Source organism: Pollicipes pollicipes, unplaced genomic scaffold, assembly GCF_011947565.3.
Source record: "Pollicipes pollicipes isolate AB1234 unplaced genomic scaffold, Ppol_2.1 Scaffold_1600;HRSCAF=1878_pilon_pilon_pilon, whole genome shotgun sequence".
NCBI lineage: Eukaryota > Metazoa > Arthropoda > Thecostraca > Pollicipedomorpha > Pollicipedidae > Pollicipes > Pollicipes pollicipes.
The window spans coordinates 23745625-23772107 of NW_023595962.1; the positions used below are offsets into that span (position 1 = coordinate 23745625).

Here is a 26483-nt window from a genome sequence, read left to right on the forward strand (position 1 = left end):
ACCCGTGCGACCTCGGTGCCGGCAGGCGGTGGCCATGTGCGCCGGCTGGCCGGTCGAGAAGCCGGGCCCGGTCGGCGCGCCGCCGGCCCCGGTCGGGGACGCGCTGAGGACGGCGGCCCGCCCGGGCAGTCGTCGCCAGGCGCGCTTCTTCCTGTTCAAGTTCGGGCTGGCTAGCCTGCTCAAGTGGGCCGGCCTCACGGGCACCACGGCAGGGCTGGGGGCCGGAGCGACCGGCACGAAGGCGACGACGGACCCGGTGAAGGACGACGCAGACAAAGTGGAATCCGGTGGCCTCCTGGGCTCGCTGGGGCTAGCCGACTCATCCCTCAACCCATTCAAGTTCGGCCAGGGCCTGCTGTACAATGGCAGCGAGGAAGACGAGGACGAGTCTGGGGACGGGAGGATGGCGCTCACGCGGAAGAGTCAGTGTATGCCGAGCCCGAGGAGGACGAGGACTCGAACGGCGCGGGAGATGAGGACACGGATGGTGCGGGCGCCAAGCCGCTGTACGCTTTCGACAAGCTGGCGGCGCACGGTCAGGAGACACATATCATTCAGCCGGTCATCATCTACAAGACGGTCGAAGAGGGCGAGCACGAGTACCAAACCGACTACCTGTAGCTGACCGGAAGCCGGGCACAGCCCGCGCGAGGGTCAGGGACGGGGGCAGGGGAGGACAGGGCTGTGCGGGCTCATGACACGCGAGAGCCTGCCCGCGGCCAGCAATGTTTGCTGGGACGCGGACATTGCGGGGGTATTTGTCACGGCATTGTCAAACTTGTTAATGTTGTTGCACAAACTTTGTTACGGAATGCGTGGAGCACCTGCATAATGTATTACAAGCGTTGATAAAATTATGTGTATGTTGCATAAAGAAAAGTAGTTCAGGCAGACACGAATGCATGCTGGAAAGGAAAGTTTTGCTGCAAGGTTATGTCCGCTGACCTATTGTGCTGTTGAGGGACATCTACGGCACAAAACCAAGCTATAGCCACAGACATCGCAATCATGTCTGTTAACATTCAGAGACGTTAAATACGTCTCAAATGAGTCTGAAAAGTTGCATCAGTGAGCTTCATTCTGGGGTGGAACTACTTAGCAAAGTAAATTTCGAGAACTAGGTATTAAACAAGGATATGGTTTTTGCGGAAAGGTAAAAGAGCACAGATATCACTTCGCGGCACCTTTCCGGCGTGACAGACTTCAGCTGGCACACAAGTTTTACATTCGAGGACAAATGGCACCACGGGTTCGAGCAAGAGATCGCCGGCCGGTCCTATCTACCCTGACTATATTGCCGCACACTTCCCAACTTAAGCGAAATGTAGCCTCAGCATCTAGACGTACAAACAAATGAGAGACAAGCCATCGTTACGCTTGTTTCCTCAGGCGTTCTAGCTCTGCTAGACCCTAGGTAGAGTTAGCACCCAAACCCGCCCGTACCCACAGCCGCTATTTTTCCGCTATGGAGCCTGGCGATCTTGTTCAAAATGTTCGCATTATGCGGAAAATTTTGATCCACTTGTTTCCAATCGAGCACAGGTAGCTGACCAACATCCAATTCCTGAACGGGTCCGACTGAAGGTTTGGGTTCACCATTTCGTTTCGAAATTTGGATTCGCGCGTTTGGAACAAAGCCAAGACATCGGTTTCGGGCTCGATTTCCAGTAAACTACCTTGGGAGCTGACATGTAATTAGCAAGGTGTTGATGCGGATTTCATCTGGTGCAGCTCTGCAGTCGCTATCCCACAGCCACCAAACTCGAGGTGCTGATTTCGAGAACAACTCTTGCTGCGCAGTGCCGTTTATGCATGGACTCAACAGATTGGTATTCCGTTACGCCACGTGGTTAGTACATTGATAAACCCCGTACGGCCAGCTAAATCCACCGGTCTGAATGAATGCAACGTAGGTGCGTAGTTTCGCAACATTCCTTGGGGGGGGGGGCTGGCGACTGGCTGCTGCCAGGCTGGGTTGGGAGGCTTGACCTAGTGTCTGAGCATGGAAACGATCGCCAAAGCCATCCATTAAATGGACAAAGCCAGGTTTATGTGCAGATTCGACTCATTCCCTTCTCAAACTTGTGAATGGACACCTCCCCTCAAAAATGAATAGCGAGCTACACTCCTGACACTAACCCAGCGGTTTCATCTCACCCAATACTGAGGTGGCCAACCTCGTGCTGTTAATCGACGTCTTTTTGACCAGGCGGTGGCGGAGTCATCACTGTTGAAAGAAACGCGCCTCGGGAAACACTGGCGGTACTTCAAGCAGACGAACTGTCGCCTTGCTTGTCTCAACGTCGAAAAAATACAATGTCTGCGACTTGTCTGTCGTCATAAACCCTGATATCACGTGTTTACATGATGCATTGTGTGCACATTTGCACTGCCGCACCCGCATTAGCGTGCTTGTCGGTGGCGACAGCGTGCTGCTTTCAAACTGCTTGGTCGACCGCTGAGCCGTGCAAGTGACACCGGCCGGTGAGCTGTGTGGCCTGCAGTGACACCGGCCGGTGAGCTGTGTGACCTGTACTGACACCGGCCGGTGAGCTGTGTGACCTGTACTGACACTGGTCGGTGAGCTGTATGACCTGTACTGACACCGGCCGGTGAGCTGTGTGACCTGCAGTGACACCCACCGCTTCCGTCAGGTACCATCGACAAGAGTTACCCCCGCACGCGGAGCGGATACGCGTTCGAGATCAACACGCCGGCTTCGCGACGCGTGCTGGCCCGTCTCCGGCCGGGCAAGAGCGCTCTGGTGGTACACGAGACCATCTGCAGAAAGGACAGCCTCGAGATCACCGAGAAGCACAGGTGAGGCGGCTGCAGCCGCGGCCGGATACCCAGTCCGCGGGAAGGTCCTGCAGAGTCCTATGTCTGGGGGCCTGTATTCTCCTGCATCACACTGGTGATACAGGAGCAGACAGGCTGGAGAGACCCACACCTGGGAAGGGCCCAAGTAGGCGATACAGGAGAAGACAGGCTGGAGAGATCCGTACCTGGAGAGGGGCTTCATACAGGAGATACAGGAGAAGACAGGCTGGAAAGATCCGTACCTGGAGAGGGGCTTCATACAGGAGATACAGGAGAAGACAGGCTGGAAAGATCCGTGCCTGGAGAGGGGCTTCATACAGGAGATACAGGAGAAGACAGGCTGGAGAGATCCGTACCAGGAGAGGGGCTTCATACAGGCGATGCAGGAGGAGACAGGCTGGAGAGATCCATACCTGGAGAGGGGCTTCATACAGGAGATACAGGAGGAGACAGGATGGAGGGATCCGTACCTGGAGAGGGGCTTCATACAGGAGATACAGGAGAAGACAGGCTGGAGAGATCCATACCTGGAGAGGGGCTTCATACAGGAGATGCAGGAGAAGACAGGCTGAAGAGATCCGTACCTGGAGAGGGGCTTCATACAGGAGATGCAGGAGAAGACAGGCTGGAGAGATCCGTACCTGGAGAGGGGGCTTCATACAGGAGATGCAGGAGAAGACAGGCTGAAGAGATCCGTACCTGGAGAGGGGCTTCATACAGGAGATGCAGGAGAAGACAGGCTGAAGAGATCCGTACCTGGAGAGGGGCTTCATACAGGAGATGCAGGAGAAGACAGGCTTAAGAGATCCGTACCTGGAAGGGCCCCACACAGGCGACACATCGGAAACCATTTGACAGCCGTCTTTTCCCGCCGGACGAGGAAAAGGTTTGCTAGCAAGTTTTGCCGAGACCTGACTTCCACTAGCATCGAATAGTAGCAATGACCAGATGCCGAGGGTAATTCGCTCGAAGCGGTCAAAGCGATACACAGCTCCGTCGTAGGGTGGCACATCTGCTACCCGGTGAAATTATTGGCGTATCTGCATCGTCGCTGGTCGTTGAGGCATCACTGTTTGCTGCTAGCTTCTGCCCGAAGCGGCGTCTGGGCTGACTTAACCCACGCCTGACGGAGCCATGTTTACACCCTCCCCCCCCCCCCCCCGAAGAAAGGAGTGAGGACTGGCGAGCCCATTATGAAATGTTGCACTGCGGCAGGCAGAGCATCGGAATCGAAACCAGCGCGTTGCTCGCTGCTTAGATATACGTGCATCTGGATTATAGGTTCCAGGTCAACAGGCGCCCTTCTAGGTCACTCAAATAACGATAACCTGTCCAAATTGAAAACAACACGGCATGTTCTCGCCAGGCTCACTTCTTAGCCTCAACAAAATGGCGTTATATCAGGGTAAGTACCAGCGTTTTTTTCCGTCTGCCGATTCTGAAAAGTTGGAGGCCTCGGGGTCAATTCAAACATGAGGCTTTTCAAGTCACGGAAACATTACCACTGAAGAAGTTTTCATTGGATTGCGTGTCATGCGATAGCACTAGCTGCTATATTGAACAAACTGAAGCGACGAGGAAGCGACCAAGGCACTGATTACCATCTGAGACCCATCCTTGCCTGGTTTTCGGGTCATTTTATGACCTTGAGCTGGGCCGTTCGGGTCACGCCCACCTTTTGTTGCTATTGGTGCAATGCAGATATGTGAGCTGCGTTAGTCGGACGAGTCTGAGTGGAAATCTTTGGCACTCTTCAGCTCGGTACAGTCCGACTTGCATAGATACCGCTTCCGACAGATCAAGGTCCTTTTTGCTTAGAAGGTCAAACTATTTTCTCTGGCTGCCCTGTGATGACCCCCCACGTTGCATATGCGTGGTAAATGACATTCGGCACAATATGACGCCCGTTTGCGGATGTTTGAAACCATGTGAAACACCTGTGTCATGTAAAATCAGGTCACAGAGTTGCAATCTTGTAACGCTGTGCAACGCTGATGTCTCAGGCTCTTTGCATCAAGTTGGCCCCTACCCCAGAAGAGTGGGTCGCATACAACAGGCCAGCCAGACGCGTGGAAGAGCCGGAACATATCGCAGAGAAAGCTGGTGGTGGTTACCAACCCTGCCATACTGCATGCTTCAGATTCTAAGTCCGTGAATGCCGTGCAATCCAGCAGTGACACAGACCTACACATTGGTTGCAAAACATTCTCAGCTGGAATTAACCAACGGCATTCAGCTTACATTCAGCAAAGGCTTCAAAGCCCTGCGTTTAAGGTGGTCTTGTTGCTCGAAGGTGGTGTTTGTCACATGTTTTCCCGGTGGCTTATTGCGGGATATACTTTAGAACGTGCAATGCCCCGAAACACAGGTATTCACGGGTAAGATTGCCTTTATCCAATCTACACGCCATTCATGTGACTGTGCCCATGCTCTTCCGCTATTCAGCCTGAATTAGTTTCCACCCGCCTATCGCCCATCTTTTTGCACCAGGAACATCAGGAGACCGGGAAGGCTTATAACCTAACCTCGTTTTTGCGTTCGTGATCGTAAGACAAGTGTGCATGGAGCTACTTGAGACCAAGATAAGTGCATACACTAGCACTACGCAAAATTCCTTGACGTATCTACCCGACATATAATACACGTCTTTCCATTGCCTTTACCCATGCGCGTAGTTTTCTCAAAATACGTACGCCGACCAGCTCGCTGCCCATTCCGAAGCTGCCCCCATGGGTTTATCAATCCCCGGCAGACCTCTACCCCGAAACACCTGCGAGGAATACCAAGGCTCACGTTGTTTTAATCCAAATTTGAAATGAAAACGTAGGTTTTGGGTCTAAGCAACACATGTGACAACCATCGAGTTTAGAATCTTCCGTGATCCCAATCATGGAGACACATTTCCCCAGACATTGTAACGTGTCTGGAAATACTTCACACGCCCTGTGTAAGCAGCGACTGATGAGCAGGGACGGCACCACTGATTTTGGGTTAAGGGGGGGGGGGCAGGATTTCCAGAAGGCCCCCGGGCCAGAATGCAGCCCGTTCACAGAGGGGCCCCCTGGGACGATGTCGTACTTGATAGGGAGGAGTACCGAGGGCACGTGTTCCTTTACTGAATTGCTACATGTACATATCAAAGTAAATCAATATCAACAATTATCAAACGGCATGGGGGCCTTCTAATTATCCAGCAGAGGATCTCGGTGACATAAAATAGGGTCGCCTCCCGATGCAAAGAGGGGCTTTCTTATCTAGCACAGGATGCTTCCGATCCCAGAAAAGCCTTCCATATGAAGCCAAATAGCTTTGGTATCGCAAAACAGGGCACCTGATTTAAAACTACGGCCATGTGATCATAAAAGGGATCTCCTGTCCCAGGCATGGGGCCTGGTGAATATAGAGTGTGCCTCCTAGTCCGCACCAGAGCCTCCTTACTTAAAACGATGCCTCTCGAGCCACAAAAAGGGCTTTTTAGTAACTTCCGAGTGGTTGCAGTGTCCTTAGGTTGGGAGAAGGGGCCTCTTCCATTTATTTATCTGAGGGGTATTGACACTCTTGCTCCCCGTTGCCCGCCGGCAGGGGGCAATGAGCATCAGCTGAGCATCTCCGCTCCCTCCCCTGCTGCGCCGTTCCTGCTAATGAGAGCACAAGAGCGGACTTGACTTTTAGGGGCAAATGGTGAAGTGCACTTTGTAGCTGCAGAGAGGACGTTTGACAAGACTGAAATCCGATGTGAGCACGGTTCATTCGTTACGGTTGGAGCTAATGCTCTGCGCTACATTCTGACCTGGAATGTATAGCCGGCACGTTGTAAAATAATAGCACTAGGATTATAAATAAATCCAAGAGGCCCTTTTTGTTTCACCTTTTGCGCCGCTTTTGCCAAGGATAGTTTTGCCAGGCGACGTGGCGTGTGGTTTGAAGGCTCTTATCCCAAGATTTGGGAAAAAATCGAGGAGGCAAAGTAATGCTGCTGTGACGTTGAAGTACGGTGCAGAAGGTTTTCACTTATTTAAGTCCACCAGCACGGCTTCAAGCAAGAACCCGCCGAAGTGAGTGCGCCCGGTGCTCCGTGTCTGTCACCTTGCACACCGGACACGGCAGCACTGTGTCAGCCGACCTCTACGCTGGTATACCATGCCTGCTCTGCCCCTCCTGCCGCCGGCCGCTCCTGTGTCGCTGATACACAGCGCGGAAGCGCGCTCAGCGGTAGGCGGTGCACCAGGGGCATGCTCAGCGTGAAATTGGAAGAAACAGCGAACTTATCACACAATCCTCCTGAAAAGCAGCATGTATGTGTGTTGGGAAGGCAGCGCGCTGCTAGATCTCCTTTCAAGCACGGCTGCTATTTTTAGAATGCGTGTGTCAACATCGTTCAAAAGCAGCGTCATAAAAGCTTCTCCTACCCAGAAATAGTTGTCCGGCGGCCAGCGCCATACCCCGACCAGAGCCGGTTTCGCGAGGAGAACATTTCTACGAACGATGCGCAGGAGAACGAGACCTGTGCGCTTCCTGATTGCGTCAAAGCAAGCAGGCTCCACTTATGGCTCTTCTTTTCCATTGGTGGCTAACGGCTTAACAGGAGTGACCATTTGAAAGAAGGAGCTGCAGTCACCTGATTTTTCTCTTATATTTTTCACTTGTGCATGTTTATGGCCTTTAGAATAAGAAACTGTAGAATAAGACCACCTTTCTCTGGTGTCCTCAATCCCATTCGATCGGAAATACCATTCAAGGTCAAATGTCATTCGATGCCAATTCGTGCCAGGACCCAGTGACCACTGAATCGCTCCAGCCCGATGCATGGAAACGCGACTGGACTTTTGCCTTGCTTTTCGAGCAGACAGGGATCTTACCAGCTCAAGTCAGCGCTTCATGCCCACTGTGACGAACTTCTGCCGCCCGGCCTGCCACTTGACCTGACCCCTGACCTGTGACTGACGCCTGACACCTGACCTGACCCCTGACCTGTGACTGACGCCTACCACCTGACCTGACCCCTGACCTGTGACTGACGCCTCCCACCTGACCAGACCCCTGACCTGTGGCTGACGGCTCCCACCTGACCAGACCCCCGACCTGTGGCTAGCGCCTGACACCTGACCCGACCCCTGACCTGTGGCTGACGCCTGACACTTGACCCGGCCCCTGGCCTGTGACTGACGCCTACCACCTGACCTGAGTCCTGACTAGTGACTGACGCCTACCACCTGACCTGAGCCCTGACCTGTGACTGACGCCTACCACCTGACCTGAGCCCCTCAGCGGCCTGGTGACCGGTTGTCAGAGCGGCTGTGCCCGGAAGCCCGCGGGGTGTACCAGAGGTCCGGGAGCCTTGTCCGTTGCGAAGTGCAGCGGTCGGTGGCAGCCGATAGCTGCGCTGCGCTGCGAGCCGCGATAACGCAACAGGCGCGGCGGCCTGCCGGTGCGCTTCGGAGCCGGGTCAGCTGCCCGGCGGGTGCGTGTTGCGCAGTACCGGCTCTGAGCCACGCTCGGCGCGGGCAGGTGCGGGGAGCGACCCCGGACCGCAGCCAGCTCCAGCTCCTTGTGCAACGGCGCGGCGGGGCCACGCACGCACTCACGGGCGGGTGCTCGCACCAGGGTCGGGTGGTGGGAGTCGGGCAGGCGGCGGCGCCGGTCGGCGTCTTGACAGACGCGCGCCGCGGCGCACTGGGCTGGCTGTCTGCTCGGAGCTACGCCCGGTGGTCCACCGAGTGTGCGTATCTCCCGCATCGGGAGACCTCTTCCGGCAGTCAGTCTCTTGTTTGCTAGTTTCGCCATTTTGCACCCTTTGCAAGCGGGAGCGAGGACGTGCGACTGCGTGCGATGATGGAACCGAGCTGTCATAGATGACTGGCGGACTCAGATGCGCATAGGTCTCCGATCTCCTGCGATCCAGCGATCACGATCTCCTGACCGAGACGGACCAACGCAGCTCATGCTCCTGGGCCGGCTGACTCGACGGCCGTTCATCTGGTGACCGGCCATGGCACCAGTCTCACTCGTCTGGTGGCCGGCCACGACACCAGTTCCACTCGTCTGGTGGCCGGCCACACCAGCCCCGCTCGTCTGGTGACCGGCCACGACACCAGCCCCGCTCGTTATGTGGAGCATCCGACACCGATCCCCGGCACGGCTGCCTCCAGCTAAGGTACCCCAATCACCCAACGAGGATGCCTCAGTCACCCAGTGAAGGTGCCCCAGTCACCCAACGAAGGCGCCTTAGTCACCCAGTGAAGGTACTCGAGTTACGCAGCGAAGGTATCCTAGTAGCCCAGTGGTGACTTTGGACCGCGCCGGACCGGACTGGACCGGACCGCGCCATCTTTTCGTGGCTGGAGCGACTTGTGTTGTGTCGATTATTTTGCATCCCTCCAATATCATCCGATTGAATTGACGGTCTACAAGAACTTCGATAATTCTGTATGCAGAAGAGACAGGCGTGTCGGCTGTGTGAACTGCGTGACCTGTAACATATCTAGCCGCATTGTTGCCGGCGCATATCCGTCCTCTCAAGCGGACTTGCTGCATTTCAAGAGGACTGAGTTATTTTTAGAATGTGTTACCTAAAATCTAGCTTTTTCATCCAACCGAATTCAACCGAATCCAAGCAAAAAGCCAACCTTTTTCTTTACAATATGCTAGCAACGTGACCTATCGCTACCTCAATGTTTGAGATGGCTCACAGCATAACAGCACAGGAAAACATGACTATCAAACTGACGGAGGTGATTATGTATTTTGGGACCTATTGGCTAAAAAGCGATATTTCGGGGTCTACCGTCATCAGGCGTGTAAAGTTAAGGAGCGTGGCCGGCTATATGCGAGTGGGGCCGAGGGCGGCATTCGCTATCGGTTCAGACAACATCCAGGGAACGCTCACCATCGCCAGCTGAGCTCGGCTCCGGGCCGACACCGTCTGTGATAACACTATTATATTTATCATTCATAATGATGCAGCGGGCTTCTGATTTGGCTCCTTATGGTTGGGTGGGATTTGCAAAGCACAAAACTGATGTGCACTCCGAATAGAGCTTGGGAGTAACCTATCAACACTATGCTCGACTTCTGGGATCTTGGGTGATATCAGGTGGGGGATATCAGGTGGGGAATACCAGAAGAGGGGTATCAGGTGCGGGATATCTTTGGTTGGAGGAGGATTGGAGACGGGTCGAATCGGAATGACCTCACAAGGCGAGGAACTTGAATCTACGTCTAGGTACCACATATCCCCCAGTTTTGGTACTTGCCCTGTCTCTATCCGGGTCGAATGTGCGACGTCATTGGCTCCTCCTCTACCAAGGAGCGGCAAGTCGATGGTGCAGTTCTTTGGGTTGATGAGCAATTCACATTGGTCCCATTTTACTTAATATTTCCACAGCTGTGCATATGTCGCTTTGATTCATGCCCATGTCTTGCTGTATGCTGCCCAAATGTACACCCACTTTGCTGCTGGGAGCTGATGAACTTAAAAGACAAAGTATGCTCCAGGATTACAAAATAGTTAACGCCCATTGATGCTCTTTGGTTAAAAAAGCGGTCATCGAAAAGGGGGAAAGGACATTTGATTATATCGTTAATGGTTATATGCATGAGTAAATCATAATATTGTCTCTTGATAGATATCACGGGGTAAAAAGAAGCTTTGGTGGTGTCCTAATTGCTACATAATTATATTTCGAGATATGAAGTCTCACGCAAATGATATTCCCCAAATATCGTGGACAGTAATTGAACAGAAACATGAAACCCAAAGTTGATGTCGTTTCGTATTAAACCATTCTCAGAGCCGTCATGGGATTGTGAGTGAAATGTTGGACGAGACCTTAGAGACGTCAGGAGCCATGTTCGCACAGGAGTTTTGAAACGATGTCAGCCTGGCACCAAAATTTTCCCATTTAAGATTTTACCAGCCCCAGCTGATAGTAAGTGCAGCGCTCTTGGGTTAATGAATAAAATAGAACACCGCATCACCAGCTGTGTTAGTTTCAGCACTTTTGTCACACAAATCGGGGGTAAACATTATTTTGATTACCACTTCTGACTAAGAGCTTAGGTAGAAGTTAAAGTTCAGCTCGGTTCCGTTAAGCAAGTCCAAGACTCCGGAAGTCGCGGGGTGAGCAAGAGAAAGGAAGGTAAATGTTGGGGTCACGTGCGTAGAAAAACTTGCAGATGATTTGACGTCATAGATGATGAACACTAACACCCTTAAAAATACTCTAACAAACCAACCGGCATAGCATGACCTGAAATGGCTTCAAGTGTGGATATTATGCACCATGTCATGAATGTGGTTTTCTGAGGTGTTGGTGTGCTTTTGCTTAATATTGGAACCAAAACTGATATCAAACTGTGCTTAATGCAAAGAAGCATACAAGCTGCCCTTGATTGTCGAAACTAGTTTAAATGTAGCTTGCATGCGTTTCTAGGCATATTGTATAGGAGCTTTGTTTGCATCATGTGAGGCATATTCATAAGTTGCACAGTTTTCAGAGCTTCCGCAGTCACATTTATGAGCATTTTCAATTGGGTTCAAAACACTTCTTGGAGAACCAAACAAATGTGAGAAGTTATTTTCTGAATGTGCCTGCTGTCTTAAATGTGCCTCTTGGCCTTTATTCAAACCCGGACACTCAGGTTCCTTCAGCTACGTCACGGCTCTGTGCTTCCTCTAACCCACTCTGAAATGGCATCCAAACATGTGAAGTGCAGTTGTGAAGTCGATGCGAAACTCGCATGTAGTTGCCAAATCGTTAAAAGATGCGGTCATGTAGTGCGCCCAGGCATGCGCGCAAACACCGCAATTTGAGAACTGCATGCCACTTGCGCGCGACCTTTGTCGCTTCCGGCGATGCGCGTGTTCGGACCGCAGCCCGTTAGAAATTTACTCTGCGATCCGTGAGGGGCTGCCTGTCTGCTGGGACAATGCTGGGTATCATGTTACCCACCACCAATTTTGACGTACTGAAATTTGAACACGTCTATGGGTTTTGGCAAAGCATTTCATACGCTCATTGGCCAAAAGCGTTAATCCCCCCCTTTCCTGAGGGCTGGAGGATGCTGACGCTCTTCGTAACTTGGTGCCGTCTGTTACAGACTTAAACTTCTGGAGAGAGCGACGGCAGCGCCACAGCGGCGAATACTGGTAACTCATGGGACCGACACTCTCCTACAGACGGCGCAGTGGCTGCAGGAGCAGCTCCAGAGTCAAATAGGCTCCAACAGTCGGTGAGTGTCCCGAATCCAGGCATCGTGTGATCCTGGAAGACAAGTGTAATTGTGGCAGGTGCGGCGGCACCAACACGGAGCTTCACTGAAATAAGCATAATCATGATACCCTCTCGCTGGTTTCAGGACCAACATCACGGAAGCTCTCTAACAAGCGTGATCCGTTTTGGTACGCTTGGGTGAAATCAGTATAATTTTGCACACTCGCAATGCAAGGAGGCTTAGCCAGGATGTAGCCATTATGAGCGGCTTGGAAGACATATCACCCTCCAGTTGCTTCGAGTTGAGCGTAACCGTAGCTGTAAAATATGTTGTCTCTTTCCCATATTTTCCGCAAAAAGCATGTTTCCCAATTTTCTACCACAGCTACCATCCCAATCAGCGTACCACTCCATGACCCGATATCGCCCCCTCCCCCCTCCCCTTTGTCCCCGTGGCGCAACTATCACTCAGTTCTTCGGTGAGAAGAGGGCCAGATCGGACACCGTAGTTAAGACATTTCACACCCGGGTGACGGACGGCAGCGTGAATCTCGGCCTAGCGATTCGGGTCTGCGATACCATATGCAACAGGTGTTGAAGGCATGTTCACCTATTGGAGAGGGGCAGTTGGGGTTCGGGCCCGACGGATTTGGACCCATGCCTGCTTACATGCCGAAGAAGACAGAGAGCCTGATACAACTCATTGATGTTTGAATATGCCCCTGTGGTATCTGGGGAGGATTGACAGGGTTTAAAAGTCACATGGGCCTGACGAGGCGTTCTGGTCCGTTTGAGTCACTATTCGCGATGCCAGAGCAACGGGTCCCAGCGATCGTAAACAGTCAATACCCAGGCCGCCCAGGGGGTTCCGAAGTGCGGGAGGGTCCCAGCGATCGCAAACAGTCAATACCCAGGCCGCCAAGGGGATTCCGAAGTGCGGGAGGGTCCCAGCGATCGCAAACAGTCAATACCCAGGCCGCCCAGGGGGATTCCGAAGTGCGGGAGGGTCCCAGCGATCGTAAACAGTCAATACCCAGGCCGCCCAGGGGGATTCCGAAGTGCGGGAGGGTCCCAGCGATCGTATACAGTCAATACCCAGGCCGCCCAAGGGATTCCGAAGTGCGGGAGAATAGAAAGCCATAACGCGTCCAAAAAAGACTCCTGAAGCCTCCTCTTTGGAAGACTCCCAAAGCTGCAGGGATGCTTTATGTGCTGAGTTGCAAGGAGGACTTATGTCACGGTTGCGAGAAGCGCCTCCCAGGACCAATAACGAGTCTGCAGGGCATCCCCGGGCATAAACGTCTCAATAACGAGTATGCAGAGCATCCATGGACGTAAAAGTCTTAATAACGTGTCTGCAGGGCATCATCGGGCAAAAACGTCTTAATAACGAGTCTGCAGGGCATCCTCGGATATAAACGTCTTAATAACGAGTCTGCAGGGCATCCTCAGGCATAAATGTCTTAATAACGAGTCTGCAGGGCATCCTCGAACATAAACGTCTTAATAACGAGTCTGCAGGACATCCTCAGGCATAAATGTCTTAACAACGAGCAGCTGAGAGCTGTTACGAATGCACATACACCTGTGAGAGCTCTGTTTATCGCGGCGAAAAGGATGTGTGTCCGAGACTGCGGTGTTTCCGTGAAATTCTGACGTTACAGCAGTCACACTCCACAACCCTGCTGGTGTGCTTTGGCACACTCTGGGTGCACTCACTAGGTCGGCGGCACAGCACTAGACGGTGTGGCACACGCGCCGCCGGTGTAACTGGGCCGTGAGCCCACGGGCCGCCGGTGTTACTGGGCCGTGAGCCCACGGGCCGCCGGTGTTACTGGGCCGTGAGCCCACGGGCCGCCGGTGTTACTGGGCCGTGAGCCCACTGGCCGCCGGTGTTACTGGGCCGTGAGCCCACGGGCCGCCAGTGTTACTGGGCCGTGAGTCCACGGGCCGCCAGTGTTACTGGGCCGTGAGCCCACGGGCCGCCGGTGTTATTGGGCCGTGAGCCCACGGGCCGCCAGTGTTACTGGGCCGTGAGCCCACGGGCCGCCAGTGTTACTGGGCCGTGAGCCCACGGGCCGCCGGTGTTACTGGGCCGTGAGCCCACCGGCCGCCGGTGTTACGTGTCGGGTGTGGCATCTGTTCCGCCTGCCGTTGTGGCAGCCCGCCTGCCGCGCCTGCTTGGTGCGGCATGGCCGGCCATCAACAGGTATCACTCACAGTTGTGTGAGGCTCCCCATCCCCTCCCATTCCGTGAGCGCGGGACTTCCGACGATGACGTCAGTGGGCACGAGGTCTCTCACAATCAGCCGCATTCACACCACATGATATGGATTGCTCAAATGTTGGCGCACAAGCTCGGCCTGTGAATACGGCTAGCAGGTGTGCAGTTTCCTATTCGGTTGGGTGACTTTAACCCTCTTCCCCTCCAACTTGGGTTTCAGCCTCCCCCTCCCCCTCCCTCTCCAAATTTGGGAAGAAAATGGGTCACTGTTTGTTGACATGTTTGGAAATGGGTTGTGTCATTTTGCATTCTTCAGCCTCTCCCAACTCCTTTTGTGAAACTACGCCTCTGATATGCTACTATATAGGATATCAGAGGCGTATAGGCTATGCTATATAGGCTATGATAGGCTAGGCTGCGTCTATCCCAATTGGCGTTTTGCCAGTCAGACCTAAGATATAAACGAGCTTAGAATACCGGTCAGACTCCAAGTTACTTCTTCCCTTTGCCTTGATGATCTTTCTCCGCAGTGTTTAACGTGACAATGCAGAGAAAGCAAAACAGGAGTAGTTCATTCATGAAATCGTGGATTTGAGCCCCATCCCCTTTGTCATATTCACGTTTTAGGGGTATCACACGTTGCTTGTAGTTATCATACTCATGGCCGATCAGAGAGTATTTATCCCCCCCCCCACACACACACACATACACCGACAAAAAATTGTGAGGCCCCTTTTGCCCAAGCAGAAGCTCACGCTCACGCACATTACCAAAATCCAGATCAAGGAGACCTCATAACTGAGCTAGAAGATCCAAATCGAGTTCAGGATTTGCATCGGCTTTCTGCGCTGGAACCCATTTTCTGAAGCCACGCCCGCCTTTGTGAATAAGTTAGGTCGGGTTAGGTTAGGTTAGGTTGTGAATAAGCTCTAGATAAGGAGGCTAAATTTTGTGTTAACGAGGCCCGGTGCTGGCCTAGGACGCCACCATTAGGAACCGCCGTTAGGCCCCATGATGACCTAGGGGGTCCCGTTGTGAACTAAGAGACTCCCGTTGTGAACTACGGGGCTCCTGCTCTGCATGAGGAGGCACTCTTTATGTATGGAGATCGATTTTCTGGAACAGGAGACCCCTTTGATGTATTAACAAGTCTGCTGCCAGACTAAACCCCAGGACGTGCACTAGTGAACCAACAAAAGGAAGCCGCTCGGTACAAAGACTATTTATTTTTTCCTGGCTGGTACAATGTTATTTCAAGCTTAACCATCGCTGTTTTGAACGAATTTTTAGCACGTCAGGCAGGTTGGATCGCCCCAGGGGAGGGAAATGCAGTCAGGACAAGACGCAAGAACATCATTGTAAACGCCTTGTCTCATGGACTGTGCATGCTGCAGTGCTAGCTAGTCGCGGACTGCATGGAATCGACAGACCAAAACAAAAACGTCAGTCAGTAAAAAAAAAACAGTCAGCCAAACACAAACAGTCAAGCGATAACACGCTAGGTCTAACTCCTTGCCCACATCACCATAACATGAACGATGGATAGTGTAACATCGTAACATCACCTCATGGATGGTGAGAAATCGAGGTCTGAGCCAAAAGGTGAAAAGTGCACCACCGGTGTTCAGGTCGGCTTCTGAGTAGTATTTGAACGAAAGCTTATATATGGGGGACGCCAATTCGGAAAGTCTGCGAAAGTTGGCATTTCATCTGACCTGGACGATCAGGCTGCTTGGACATAACAATAAGACAAATATGAAGTGAGAGCCGAATAGGTTCTCTGCACAATGATGTCATCTGCGTCTTCTTGCAGTGAGTGTTCGCTTATATGGAAGCAAACTTGTTCAAAGACATTTTTCAACCAAAATGCCTGAGTTTTGGGCTGAATGCGTGATCTCTAAATTGTTGTGTTTCGTCGATTTCGTTGCCATTGCACTGAAAGGAAAGAAGTAACGAGAGCGCATCGCTGTTCATCATTTTTCCGCCGCGTTTGAAGTGGGCACCCCCAATCAATAGCTATTTCACACAACGCCTTCGTGTTTTAGCACGTGAAGCCGAATCCGTGGCCAGCGACTTCAAACTTCGAGCGGAGTACATGCCAGGAATTCCTGGCGTGGTAAATACGAAGTCCAAGTCGAGCAATCAGTTGAAATCACGAGGCACTCCTCTAGGCTGGGGCCGCCTGAGATGTGACCTGACCTCTCCTCTGGCCTGTGACCGCCTGCAATGTGACCTGACCTCTCCTCTGACCTGTGACCGCCTGCGATGTGACCCGACCTCTTCTTGACCATCCGCGATGTGACCTGACCTCTCCTCTGACCTGTGACCGCCTGCGATGTGACCTGACCACTCCTCTGACCTGTGACCACCTGCAATGTGACCTGACCTCTCCTTGACCGTCTGCGATGTAACCTGACCTCTTCCCTGATTTGCAACCGCCTGTGATGTGACCTGGCCTCTCCCTTGGTCTGTGATCGCCTGCGATGTGACCTGACCTCTGACCTGACCTCTCCTCTGGGCTGTGACCGCCTGTGATACGACCCGACCTTCCCTCTGCTTTGTGACTGCCCGCGATGTGACCACCTGACCTCTGACCTGACCTCTCCTCTGGGCTGTGACCACCTGTGATGCGGCCCGGCCTCTCCCCTGGTCTGTGACTGCCTGCGATGTGACCTGACCTCCGACCTGACCTCTCGTCTGGGCTGTAACCGCCTGCGATGTGCCCTGATCTGCCGGTGCGACCCCCAGCCTGGTGGTCTTCACTGGCGCCTTCACGCCAGAGAGTATGAAGGACAGCGACGCCGACTTCAACCTGGGCCTCGCCATGGGCGCGCTGCAGACCCTGCAGGCCACCGGCAACAGCCGAGTCTACGTCGCCATGAACGGTACGGCCGCCGGCAGCGGACGGCGGACGGCGCGCCGCAGCTGGCCGCGCCGGGCGATCGGCAGACGAAGGTCCCGGGTTCGGATCCCGCGCCTGGCGTATTTTTTCCGCGCACGGGGCGACGCTCGCTCCGGTCTGTGTTCTCTAGTCCGGCTCCCGCTCTCAGATGTGGTCGCGCCAGACGGAGCTGGACCCTGCTCACCGGTGGCGTTCATCCCCTCACGGCACCCTCTGCTCCGAGTTCAGTCCCTTTGCAGAGTTTTGGCTGTGGTGGCTGCTGTGGTAACTGCTCCATGCTGCGGCTGAGCCCACGTCCCCATGCTGCTGCTGTGGTGCCTGCTGTGGTCCCCATGCTGCGGCTGAGCCCCCGTCCCCATGCTGCTGCTGTGATGGCTGCCCCGTTCCCCATGCTGCGGCTGAGCCCCCGTCCCCATGCTCGGCTGTGGTGGCTGCTTCGGTCCCCATGCTGCGGCTGAGCACCCGTCCCTATGCTGCTGCTGTGGTGGCTGCTCTGGTGCCCATGCTGCGGCTGAGCCCCGTCCCCATGCTCGGCTGTGGTGGCTGTTCCGGTCCCCATGCTGCGGCTGAGCCCCGTCCCCATGCTCGGCTGTGGTGGCTGCTCCGGTCCTCATGCTGCGGCTGAGCCCCGTCCCCATGCTCGGCTGTGGTGGCTGCTCTGGTCCTCATGCTGCGGCTGAGCCCCGTCCCTATGCTGCGGCTGTGGTGGCTGCTCCGGTCCCCATGCTGTGGCTGAGCCCCCGTCCCTATGCTGCGGCTGTGGTGGCTGCTGTGGTAGCTGCTCCGTTCCCCATGCTGCGGCTGAGCCCCTGTCCCTATGCTGCGGCTGTGGTGGCTGCTCCGGTCTCCATGCTGTGGCTGAACCCCCGTCCCTATGCTGCGGCTGTGGTGGCTGCTCCGTTCCCCATGCTGTGGCTGAGCCCCGTCCCCATGCTCGGCTGTGGTGGCTGCTCCGGTCCCCATGCTGTGGCTGAGCCCCCGTCCCCATGCTGCGGCTGTGGTGGCTGCTCCGTTCCCCATGCTGCGGCTGAGCCCCGTCCCTATGCTGCGGCTGTGGTGGCTGTTCCGGTCCCCATGATGTTGCTGTGGTGGCTGCTCTGGTCCCCATGCTGCGGCTGAGCCCCGTCCCTATGCTGCGGCTGTGGTGGCTGCTCCGGTCCCCATGCTGTTGCTGTGGTGACTGCTCTGGTCCCCATGCTGCGGCTGAGCCCCGTCCCTATGCTCGGCTGTAGTGGCTGCTGTGGTGGCTGCTCTGGTCCTCATGCTACGACTGAGCCCCCACCTCGGCGCCTGTCGACAGGTCTGGTGTGTCCGTGTGAGTCGATGGAGCGTGACCCGGAGACGGGCCAGTTCCTGCCGTGTCGGCGCCCTCGCTCCCGCGACCTGGGCCGACCGCGGTCCGCGGAGCTGGCGCACCAGCGCAGTCTCGACTCCCTGCTGGACACCGAGAGTGCGCCGGTGAGAGCCGCCCACCCGGGCAGAGGGAGGAGAGAGCTAGGGAGAGTGGGAGAAGAGAGCAAGGCAGATTGGGAGGGGAGAGAGAGGGGAGAGAGAGGGAGGGGGAGAGAGTGGGACGTGGGCAGGGAGGCAGGGAAGAGAAGAGAGCAAGGGAGAGAAGGCGGGAGAGTGAGGGAGTGAGATCAGAGGAGAGAGGGAGGGAGGGACGGGGGGGAGAAAGGGAGAGAGAACAGTAGAAAATACAATGAATGAGAGGCATAAAGAGACAGGATAAATTGACACGAAGAAAGGGGACGTGAAAGGACAGGTGATTGCAAGCAGGCAAAGAGAAAGCTCAGGCCCGAGATCATATGTCGAGCCACAAACAAAGGTCGTCAATGTGCTGAAAGATACTTAGCGACCACCTTAGCCTGTGAGCGTTACGTTCCGCACGTCATCATCTGAGCTCAGCGCGTTTGACACCCCGTGCGTCCCACAGAGTATAAATGGTCTGGCGGCGGCCTCCGCTGTGGAGCAGCGGCTGGAGCGGCGGTCGACACCGGAGCCGAGGCCGGAGCCGCAGCCGAGAAGGCAGACTCCACCGCCAGTGCCGCAGCGCATGCAGCCCCGAGGCGGCGGCGGCGGCGGCGGCGGCGCCGGTCCGCAGCAGGCCGACGCCGACGCCGACGACGTGTTCACGGCCAGCGTGCAGTACTTGCTGTCGCAGCGGGCCCGCTCGTTGCCGCTGCTGCCGGCACCGAGCGTGCCGCCGCGGCCGGCTTGTCGCCGCGAGCCAGAGACGACGGCTGACCCTTCGCTGGCGGCTGCACCGCGGCGCCGAGCCAACGTGCGCACCAACGGTTCGCTCGTGGCGCCACCAGGCGGCGGCGCCGCGAACTCGCCGCTGAAGCGTAGCAATGGAACGGCGCGGCTGGCCGAGCAGGCTGACGGCGCTGCTGACGACAGATCTGCCGGCACGGGTGGCGTCACAGTGGCGGAGCCGAGCGAGGGTGGTGAGGTGTCTCCGCTGCGGCTGGAGCAGCTGTCCGCCCTCAGGCGCACGCTGCCGCCTGGCTGGCGCCACCTGCCGGCCAGGACGCTGGAAGACCTGCTGGAGGAGGACGAAGCGGGCGAGGCGCGACCGACCGACGCGGCGTCCGCCAGCGCTGCGCGCACTCTGCTGCGCCGGCTCTCGGAAGGCGGCCACGAGCTCTTAACGGCAAACATCGCCGAGGAGTACCTGTGAGGGCCGGCCGACAGCGGCGCGCGGTCGACAGTGGCGCCGCCGGCGACGGACGGCATCCTCCGGAGCCGGCCGGCAGCGGCTCGGCGCCGGCGCTGGGCAGAGTTCGCCGGAGTCGGCCGGCGCGGCGAACTCCGCCCAGGTCAGCGGTGACAGCACGTGTTGTTGCTCTGCCTGAGTGGAGGCTGTGGAGAGCGCCAGGACGGGTGCGGGTGCTGCTGATGTACTAAAAAAAAATCACGTGAGAGCTCACTGCCCGGACCGCTGAGCCGGCGGTGGCATTCGACCACGTGTACGGGAGCGGCGGGTCGCTGGAGGAATCGACCCTCGGAAGAGAGCGCGCACTTCTGACACCCGGGTATGTCAAGGGCTTAAAACCGATTTAACCCGAGCGGACAGAAATCTGCCCGAACAGAACCACTGCGTCGCTGTACAGGAAAATAGAGTAAAGAGCAGTCAGTCGGGGGCACTCGACATAATGATTGCTTCGTTGTCGCCTGCAGAGCATCACTCAGTAAGTCTCGTTGTGTCTGGGCGGTACCTGTGCTGGGTGGCATCAGTGCTGGGCGGCATCAGTGCTGGGCGGCACCTGTGCTGGGCGGCATCAGTGCTGGACGGCACCTGTGCTGGGCGGCATCAGCGCTGGGCGGCACCTGCGCTGGGTGGCATCAGTGCTGGGCGGCATCAGTGCTGGCACCTGTGCTGGGCGGCATTAGTGCTGGGCGGCATCTGTGCCGGGTAGTGTTGTGTGTGTGTGTTGGCAGGCATCGCGAGAGACTCGCCATGGTAGCGGGAGGTGGAGCCTTCACCTACTGCCACGGTAGCGGGAGGTGGAGCCTTCACCTACTGCCACGGTAGCGGGAGGTGGAGCCTCCACCTACTGCCACGGTAGCGGGAGGTGGAGCCTTCACCTACTGCCACGGTAGCGGGAGGTGGAGCCTCCACCTACTGCCACGGCAGCGGGAGGTGGAGCCTCCACCTACTGCCACGGTAGCGGGAGATGGAGCCTTCACCTACTGAATTTTCACGACCGCATTACCAGCGTCAGCATTAGAAGCATCGCCCACCAAATTTGGGGAATCGTGACATGACGATGATGATCTTGAGCTTGATTGTTGGGCATTTAAGATGACTGATGCGTTGGTATGAGCGTGCCGATGTCCCTGGACGCCACGTGTTCTTGTAAGGTTGTTACTGCAGAACGACAGAAGCTGGGGCAAAAGTCCTCCCGACGACTGCCGGGGCTAGCTGGTAGTTCTGTCATCCTGCTCTGTTTTGCTCTGTGCTCTGAGTCATTTTGCTCTGATTCGCTCTGTGCTCTGAGTCATTTTGCTCTGATTCGCTTTGTGCCCTGGGTCATCCTCCTCTGATTCACGCTGTGCTCTGTCTTGTTTTTCCGTTCCGTTCCGACCGTTCAGTGGTTCAACAGGCATTCCAGTCTGCATGGTATTCATACGCCGAGCTCGCGCTGTCAACCACGCGTTGGAGAGCCGTACAATGCCACGATTTAGCAGGTCTGAGAAATAAAGCTTTTGCTCCGTGAAAACAGCCCTCAATTATTTGAACTGACTGTAAGAGCCATGACTGTGGGGTTGCATGGTTCCTGGTCAGTTTGTAGGTGTGAGAGTCAGACAGGAAGCGACTCGCTGACAGAACGTGAGTCGGCCAGTGCAGAGCGATTGCGATGGTGCGATGACAGGGCAGAGAGATTGCGATGACAGGGCAGAGCGATTGCGATGGTGCGATGACAGGGCAGAGCGATTGCGATGATGCGGTGTCAGTGGCCCGGATGGGGCGTGTTGTCCTTTGACGGTGTTCGTGAGTAACAGTGACAACTATGGCGTTGTTGTTTTGGGTATAGCGTGGATAAATGGGTACACCGCACCGCTGCATATGGGCAATGTTAAGCTGCCACATGGTCACAAGCGCAAGAAAAGTCTGTTCGGGAATACACTTGCAGGGTTAAAATCGATGTTTCGAATTCCGCACGTGCTTTCAGTTGAGATTACACCGCGGTTCATTTTGCTATTTTCTCCCCGTCCATGTGCGCTAGCCACAACACGGAACCATATTCAATTCGGTAACCCGTGGTGTTCACACTGCATCTAATTTCGGGGCATGTGACGTGCCTATCGGCACTGGCTAAGCCCATCCACGTGTAGTCCAGCTCGGACACGCCATCCCGTCCGTGTCTGCCCTAGGTCCATCGACGCGTGGCCCAGCTCGGGCACGCGGTCCCGTCTGTGTCTGCCTAAGTCCACCGACGCGCGGTCCAGCTCGGGCACGCGATCCCGTCTGTGTCTGTCCTAGGTCCATCGACACGCGGTCCAGCTCGGGCACGCCATCCCGTCTGTGTCTGTCCTAGGTCCATCGACGCGTGATCCAGCTCGGGCACGCCATCCCGTCTGTGTCTGCCCTAGGTCCATCGACACGTGGTCCAGCTGGGGCACGCGATCCCGTCTGTGTCTGTCCTAGGTCCATCGACGCGCGGTCCAGCTCGGGCACGAGATCCCGTCTGTGTCTGCCCTAGGTCCACCGACGCGTGGTCCAGCTCGGGCACGCCATCCCGTCTGTGTCTGCCCTAGGTCCATCGACACGTGGTCCGGCTCGGGCACGCCATCCTGACTCTGTCCGTCCGCATTGGGCTAGGATCGTCGAGCCGGTGCATCGCCGGTGAGCTAATCAGAGAAATGGCGCGGGGTAATGCTATTAGTTTCTGTCAATGGGCTCGGCTGGTGACGTAAGGCACCAAGCCAAACATCTTCAGGGCATGTGAAGCAAATGTCAAATGTTTTCCGACATCCTATGCATTTGAACCAAATTCCTCGGAAAATCGTCTAGTGTTAGTGTAAACTTCTTGGATACGAGGTAACGGACTCCGTACCCCACCCACCCCCCATTGGCAGCGGTCCGGGGTGTCAGTGACACCTCGATTTATGCTGTGTAAGAACAGCGCCTGCTACACAAACTGACAGGGACGCAAAGATCAGACTCCTAGCAATTCAGACAAACCCAGAGTCAACAGCGATTGTGTGTGCATGGATTTCACAGTCTGTTAAATGAGCATCCAGATGTCCAAAAATCTACCGTAAATATGCTGTCAGCATTGAGGTGTGCTGCCCTGAGTATGGCTCGCTTCTCATCTTCTCGAATGCCGACAGTACTCACTCTCTTAGAAGCAAATCCAATGTAAAAATACAAAATATAGAAAGCATCCACTCACATCTAAGCAGGAGTAATTGGGAAGACTGGAACCGCGAGTATGCTGGGCCTCTTGCATGCCCAGCATGATGGATGTGCATCGCGGCCCAGAAACAGTTCAGCGTTTTCCTTCGGCAGATGCATCAGCAGGTCATATCTCACATTATCAAAACAATGTATATTGCATGTTTTTAAGCTTGCAGTCGGCGTGTATACATAACAAATGGCACGAACAAACGTCGTTCAACAAACCCTGCACGTCTGTGTCAGCACGAAAAGCTGAGGAAAGACACATCGGTATTAAGGCCTTCGCAGGAGGGCCTTCAGTGGTTCACCAGTCAGTCCAGTTGGTATGGTGCTCATATGAGGAGCACGTGATGCGGATCATACGCTGGAGAGCCGCCACTACCACGATTTAGCGGGTCTGACCGCTGCCTTGTTCTGGCGGCCACTGGACCGGCCCTTGTCGCCATTGGCAGCGACATATGGAGCCGACAGTGGCGGCCTCGGTGCCTGACTTGCGGGGCTATAGCTGCCATTGTCAGTGACAGATGGGGTTACGAGCAGTACCACACGTTTCCCGGTGGCAGCCTGGCCACCGTGAGCTGTCTACGGCTTGAAGAGGCTGTGCTGGGTGGGCAAGGATCGGTGTTTCTGCAAGAGGTGAGGCTTTCCCTTCTTGCCCTTCACAGTATAGATCCTTGCTTGGCGGGGCCGAATGCCTCCTGCTCAAGCGCAGCCGGCAGCTGTTGAAAGCCTTTGTATCCCTGCTGAGGACGAACTGAAGACGGCTGCTGGGGACGAGTCGACGACAGCCACTTAGGATCGGAGCGGAGTGACTTCAATGACGGCAGTTGCGGGTCATTGGAAGGCTGCTGCTGATTAATGATGGAGGGCTGCTTCTGACCTTGAAGTTGCGGCTGATTTTGTGAACCGTAGCTTTCCTGCTGGGGACGATCAGGGTTTTCCTGCTGGGGGCCAGAGTAGTCTTGCTGGGGACGGCCAGTAGATTGCTGCTGAGGACGAACTGATGGCTGCCACTTAGGATCTGAGTATTCTTGCTGAGGACGTCTGGAAGGGTGCTGAGGAATGAAGCCAGGCTGTTTCTGATTTTGAAGGAAGTTTGGTTCTTGAGCCCCAGAATAGCCCTGCTGAGGGCCGCTTAGGGGCTGTTTTGCAGGTCGACCCGACGACTGCCATTTAACGTCAGAGTTGAGTTGCTCAGGACCGTCCAGAAGGTCGCTGCTGAGGAATAACGGGACGTTGCTTCTGACCTCGGATTGAGGAAAGTTCTTGAGGACTAGAGTAGCCATTCTGGGGACGATCAGGAGACTGCTGTTGAGGACGAGCAGAAGACCGCCACTTGGGTTCAATTGGGCCTCTTTGAGGACGTACGAATATCTGCTGAGGAACAACAGCAGGCTGCTTCTTACCTTGGATGATGGATGGTTCTTGAGGACCAGAGTAGCCCTGCTGGGGACGGTCTATGGGTTGGTGCTGTGGACCATAACCGGATTGTTTCTGAGGAACAGGATAGGTTTCCTGCGGAAGAACAAGGTACGGCTTCTGCTTAGTCGAGTGTCCCCTGTTGAGAGCGGTCAGGGACATATTGTTGAGGAATGGAATGTCCCTGCCGGGGACGGTTCCGAGATCTCTGCTGAGGAATTAGGTGGCCTTGCTGAGAACGAGTTGGAAAAGGCTGATGTGGGCCGGAGAACTGCTGCTGGGTATTTGATGCCGCCTGCCGCTGTGCTGCTCCGGCGTACCCCTGAGGCTGGGCCGGGGAGTACCCCGGGGGCCGCTGGGGGGCGTCTCCCTCCGCCGGTCGATCACCGTAGCTCCCTCCCGGGCCGCCCTGCCGCGGCCGCCCCTCATAGGGTCTGGCCTCACCCTCGTAAGTGACCTCGGCGACGTAGCCGCCGTCGCCGTCCACTGTGTAGGTGACGGTCTGGAGGCGGCCGTCGGGCAGCAGCACCGAGTAGGAGCCGTGCGTCTGCCGGCCGGCTCGGCTCTCCCGCTGACCGAACCGCGCCTCTCGGCCGGCCACCGTCCAGTCGAACTCGTACCTGGCCGGCTCACCGCCGCCGTCAGAGTAGTCACCAGTAGGAGGACCGGAAGCCAGACTGTAGTCTCCAGCAGGAGGGCCAGGTGCCGGTCTGTAGTCTCCGGCAGGAGGGCCAGGTGCCGGTCTGTAGTCTCCGGCAGGAGGGCCAGGTGCCGGTCTGTAGTCTCCGGCAGTAGGGCCAGGTGCCGGTCTGTAGTCTCCGGCAGGAGGGCCAGGTGCCGGTCTGTAGTTTCCGGCAAGAGGGCCAGGTGCCGGTCTGTAATCCCCGACAGGAGGGCCAGGTGCTGGTCTGTGGTCCCCAGCAAGCGGGCCAGGTCCTTGTCCGTAATTTTCAGCTGGTGGAGCTCCTGTCAACCCGTAGCTCTGCGCAGAGGCTGACGCAACGACGGCGAGCAGTACGATGAACACGGCCATGTCAACGCTGCAGTGGTGACCCGCGAGCCAGCTCTAGCTGTCTGATGCTGGAGATCGGCCGCTCGGACGTTTTATGCAGCGCCGGCCGTCACCCAGAAGGGCCTGACTTCCCACCGTTGCCGCGAACGCTGTGGTCAGCGATCTCCGACGCCCCACCTTGTGCAAACCTGGGCGTTTCCATGGGAACGGGAGCCGTTATCGTCGGCACGCTGGGAGGATTGTTTTGTTTGCCAGCATAGGTCATACCCCTTTATTGGGCTTAGCGATATACCTCGGTTAACAGGTACCTTGACAGCCAAAACGTCACAAAGCTACAACCAAAACGCGACAAGCATTAACAAACACAAGAGGCATATACAAGAGCTAACTATTCCGTTACGTTAGATCAACATAGTCATGAGCTATCATATATTCTATTCCGATACGTGAGATAAGGTCATCGGACAGGTGAGACAAGGCCATCGGACAGGTGAGACAAGACCATCGGACAGGTGAGACGAGGCCATCGGACAAGTGAGACGAGGCCATCGGACAGGTGAGACAAGGCCATCTGACAGGTGAGATGAGGTGAGTCCGAGGGAGTACGGATGAGTCCTGTTCATCCAACAGGTAAAGCGGGATTAATCGACAAGTGAGACGGTTACTCGTCGACATCCACCCTTTTTTCCTCAATCTCACTTCATCGTGCTCACTCACGACTCCCCGCCTGTACGGGGCAAGCAACATTTACCAGCCATGAGGAGTAATTCGGATGTTTTCTTCAGCATGCTATTATTATTATTATTATTAATGCGAACCTTGGCGAAATTCAGCGGGTGGCTATTCTAACGCCGCGTCAGCACTACCACATGGATCAGCACAGAACACGCAACACATGCAAATGAGACGAACGCCGGGAAACACATGCGGTTTAATAAAAATGAGCGATTGTGATACAATCGCACTTCCGTCAAGGCCAGTTGGTC

General features: G+C 55.5%; 1 protein-coding gene across 1 annotated transcript; it reads left to right on the forward strand.

Moving 5' to 3' along the window:
- The first annotated feature begins 12024 nt into the window (after positions 1-12024).
- LOC119114794 (uncharacterized) lies at positions 12025-19841 on the forward strand. The gene is made up of 5 exons (XM_037238827.1): positions 12025-12051; positions 17005-17141; positions 18459-18616; positions 19095-19198; positions 19691-19841. The coding sequence occupies exons 2-5, from the start codon at positions 17042-17044 to the stop codon at positions 19839-19841; spliced, it is 513 nt and encodes a 170-aa protein (XP_037094722.1). The 5' UTR covers positions 12025-12051; positions 17005-17041.
- Positions 19842-26483: the final 6642 nt, after the last annotated feature.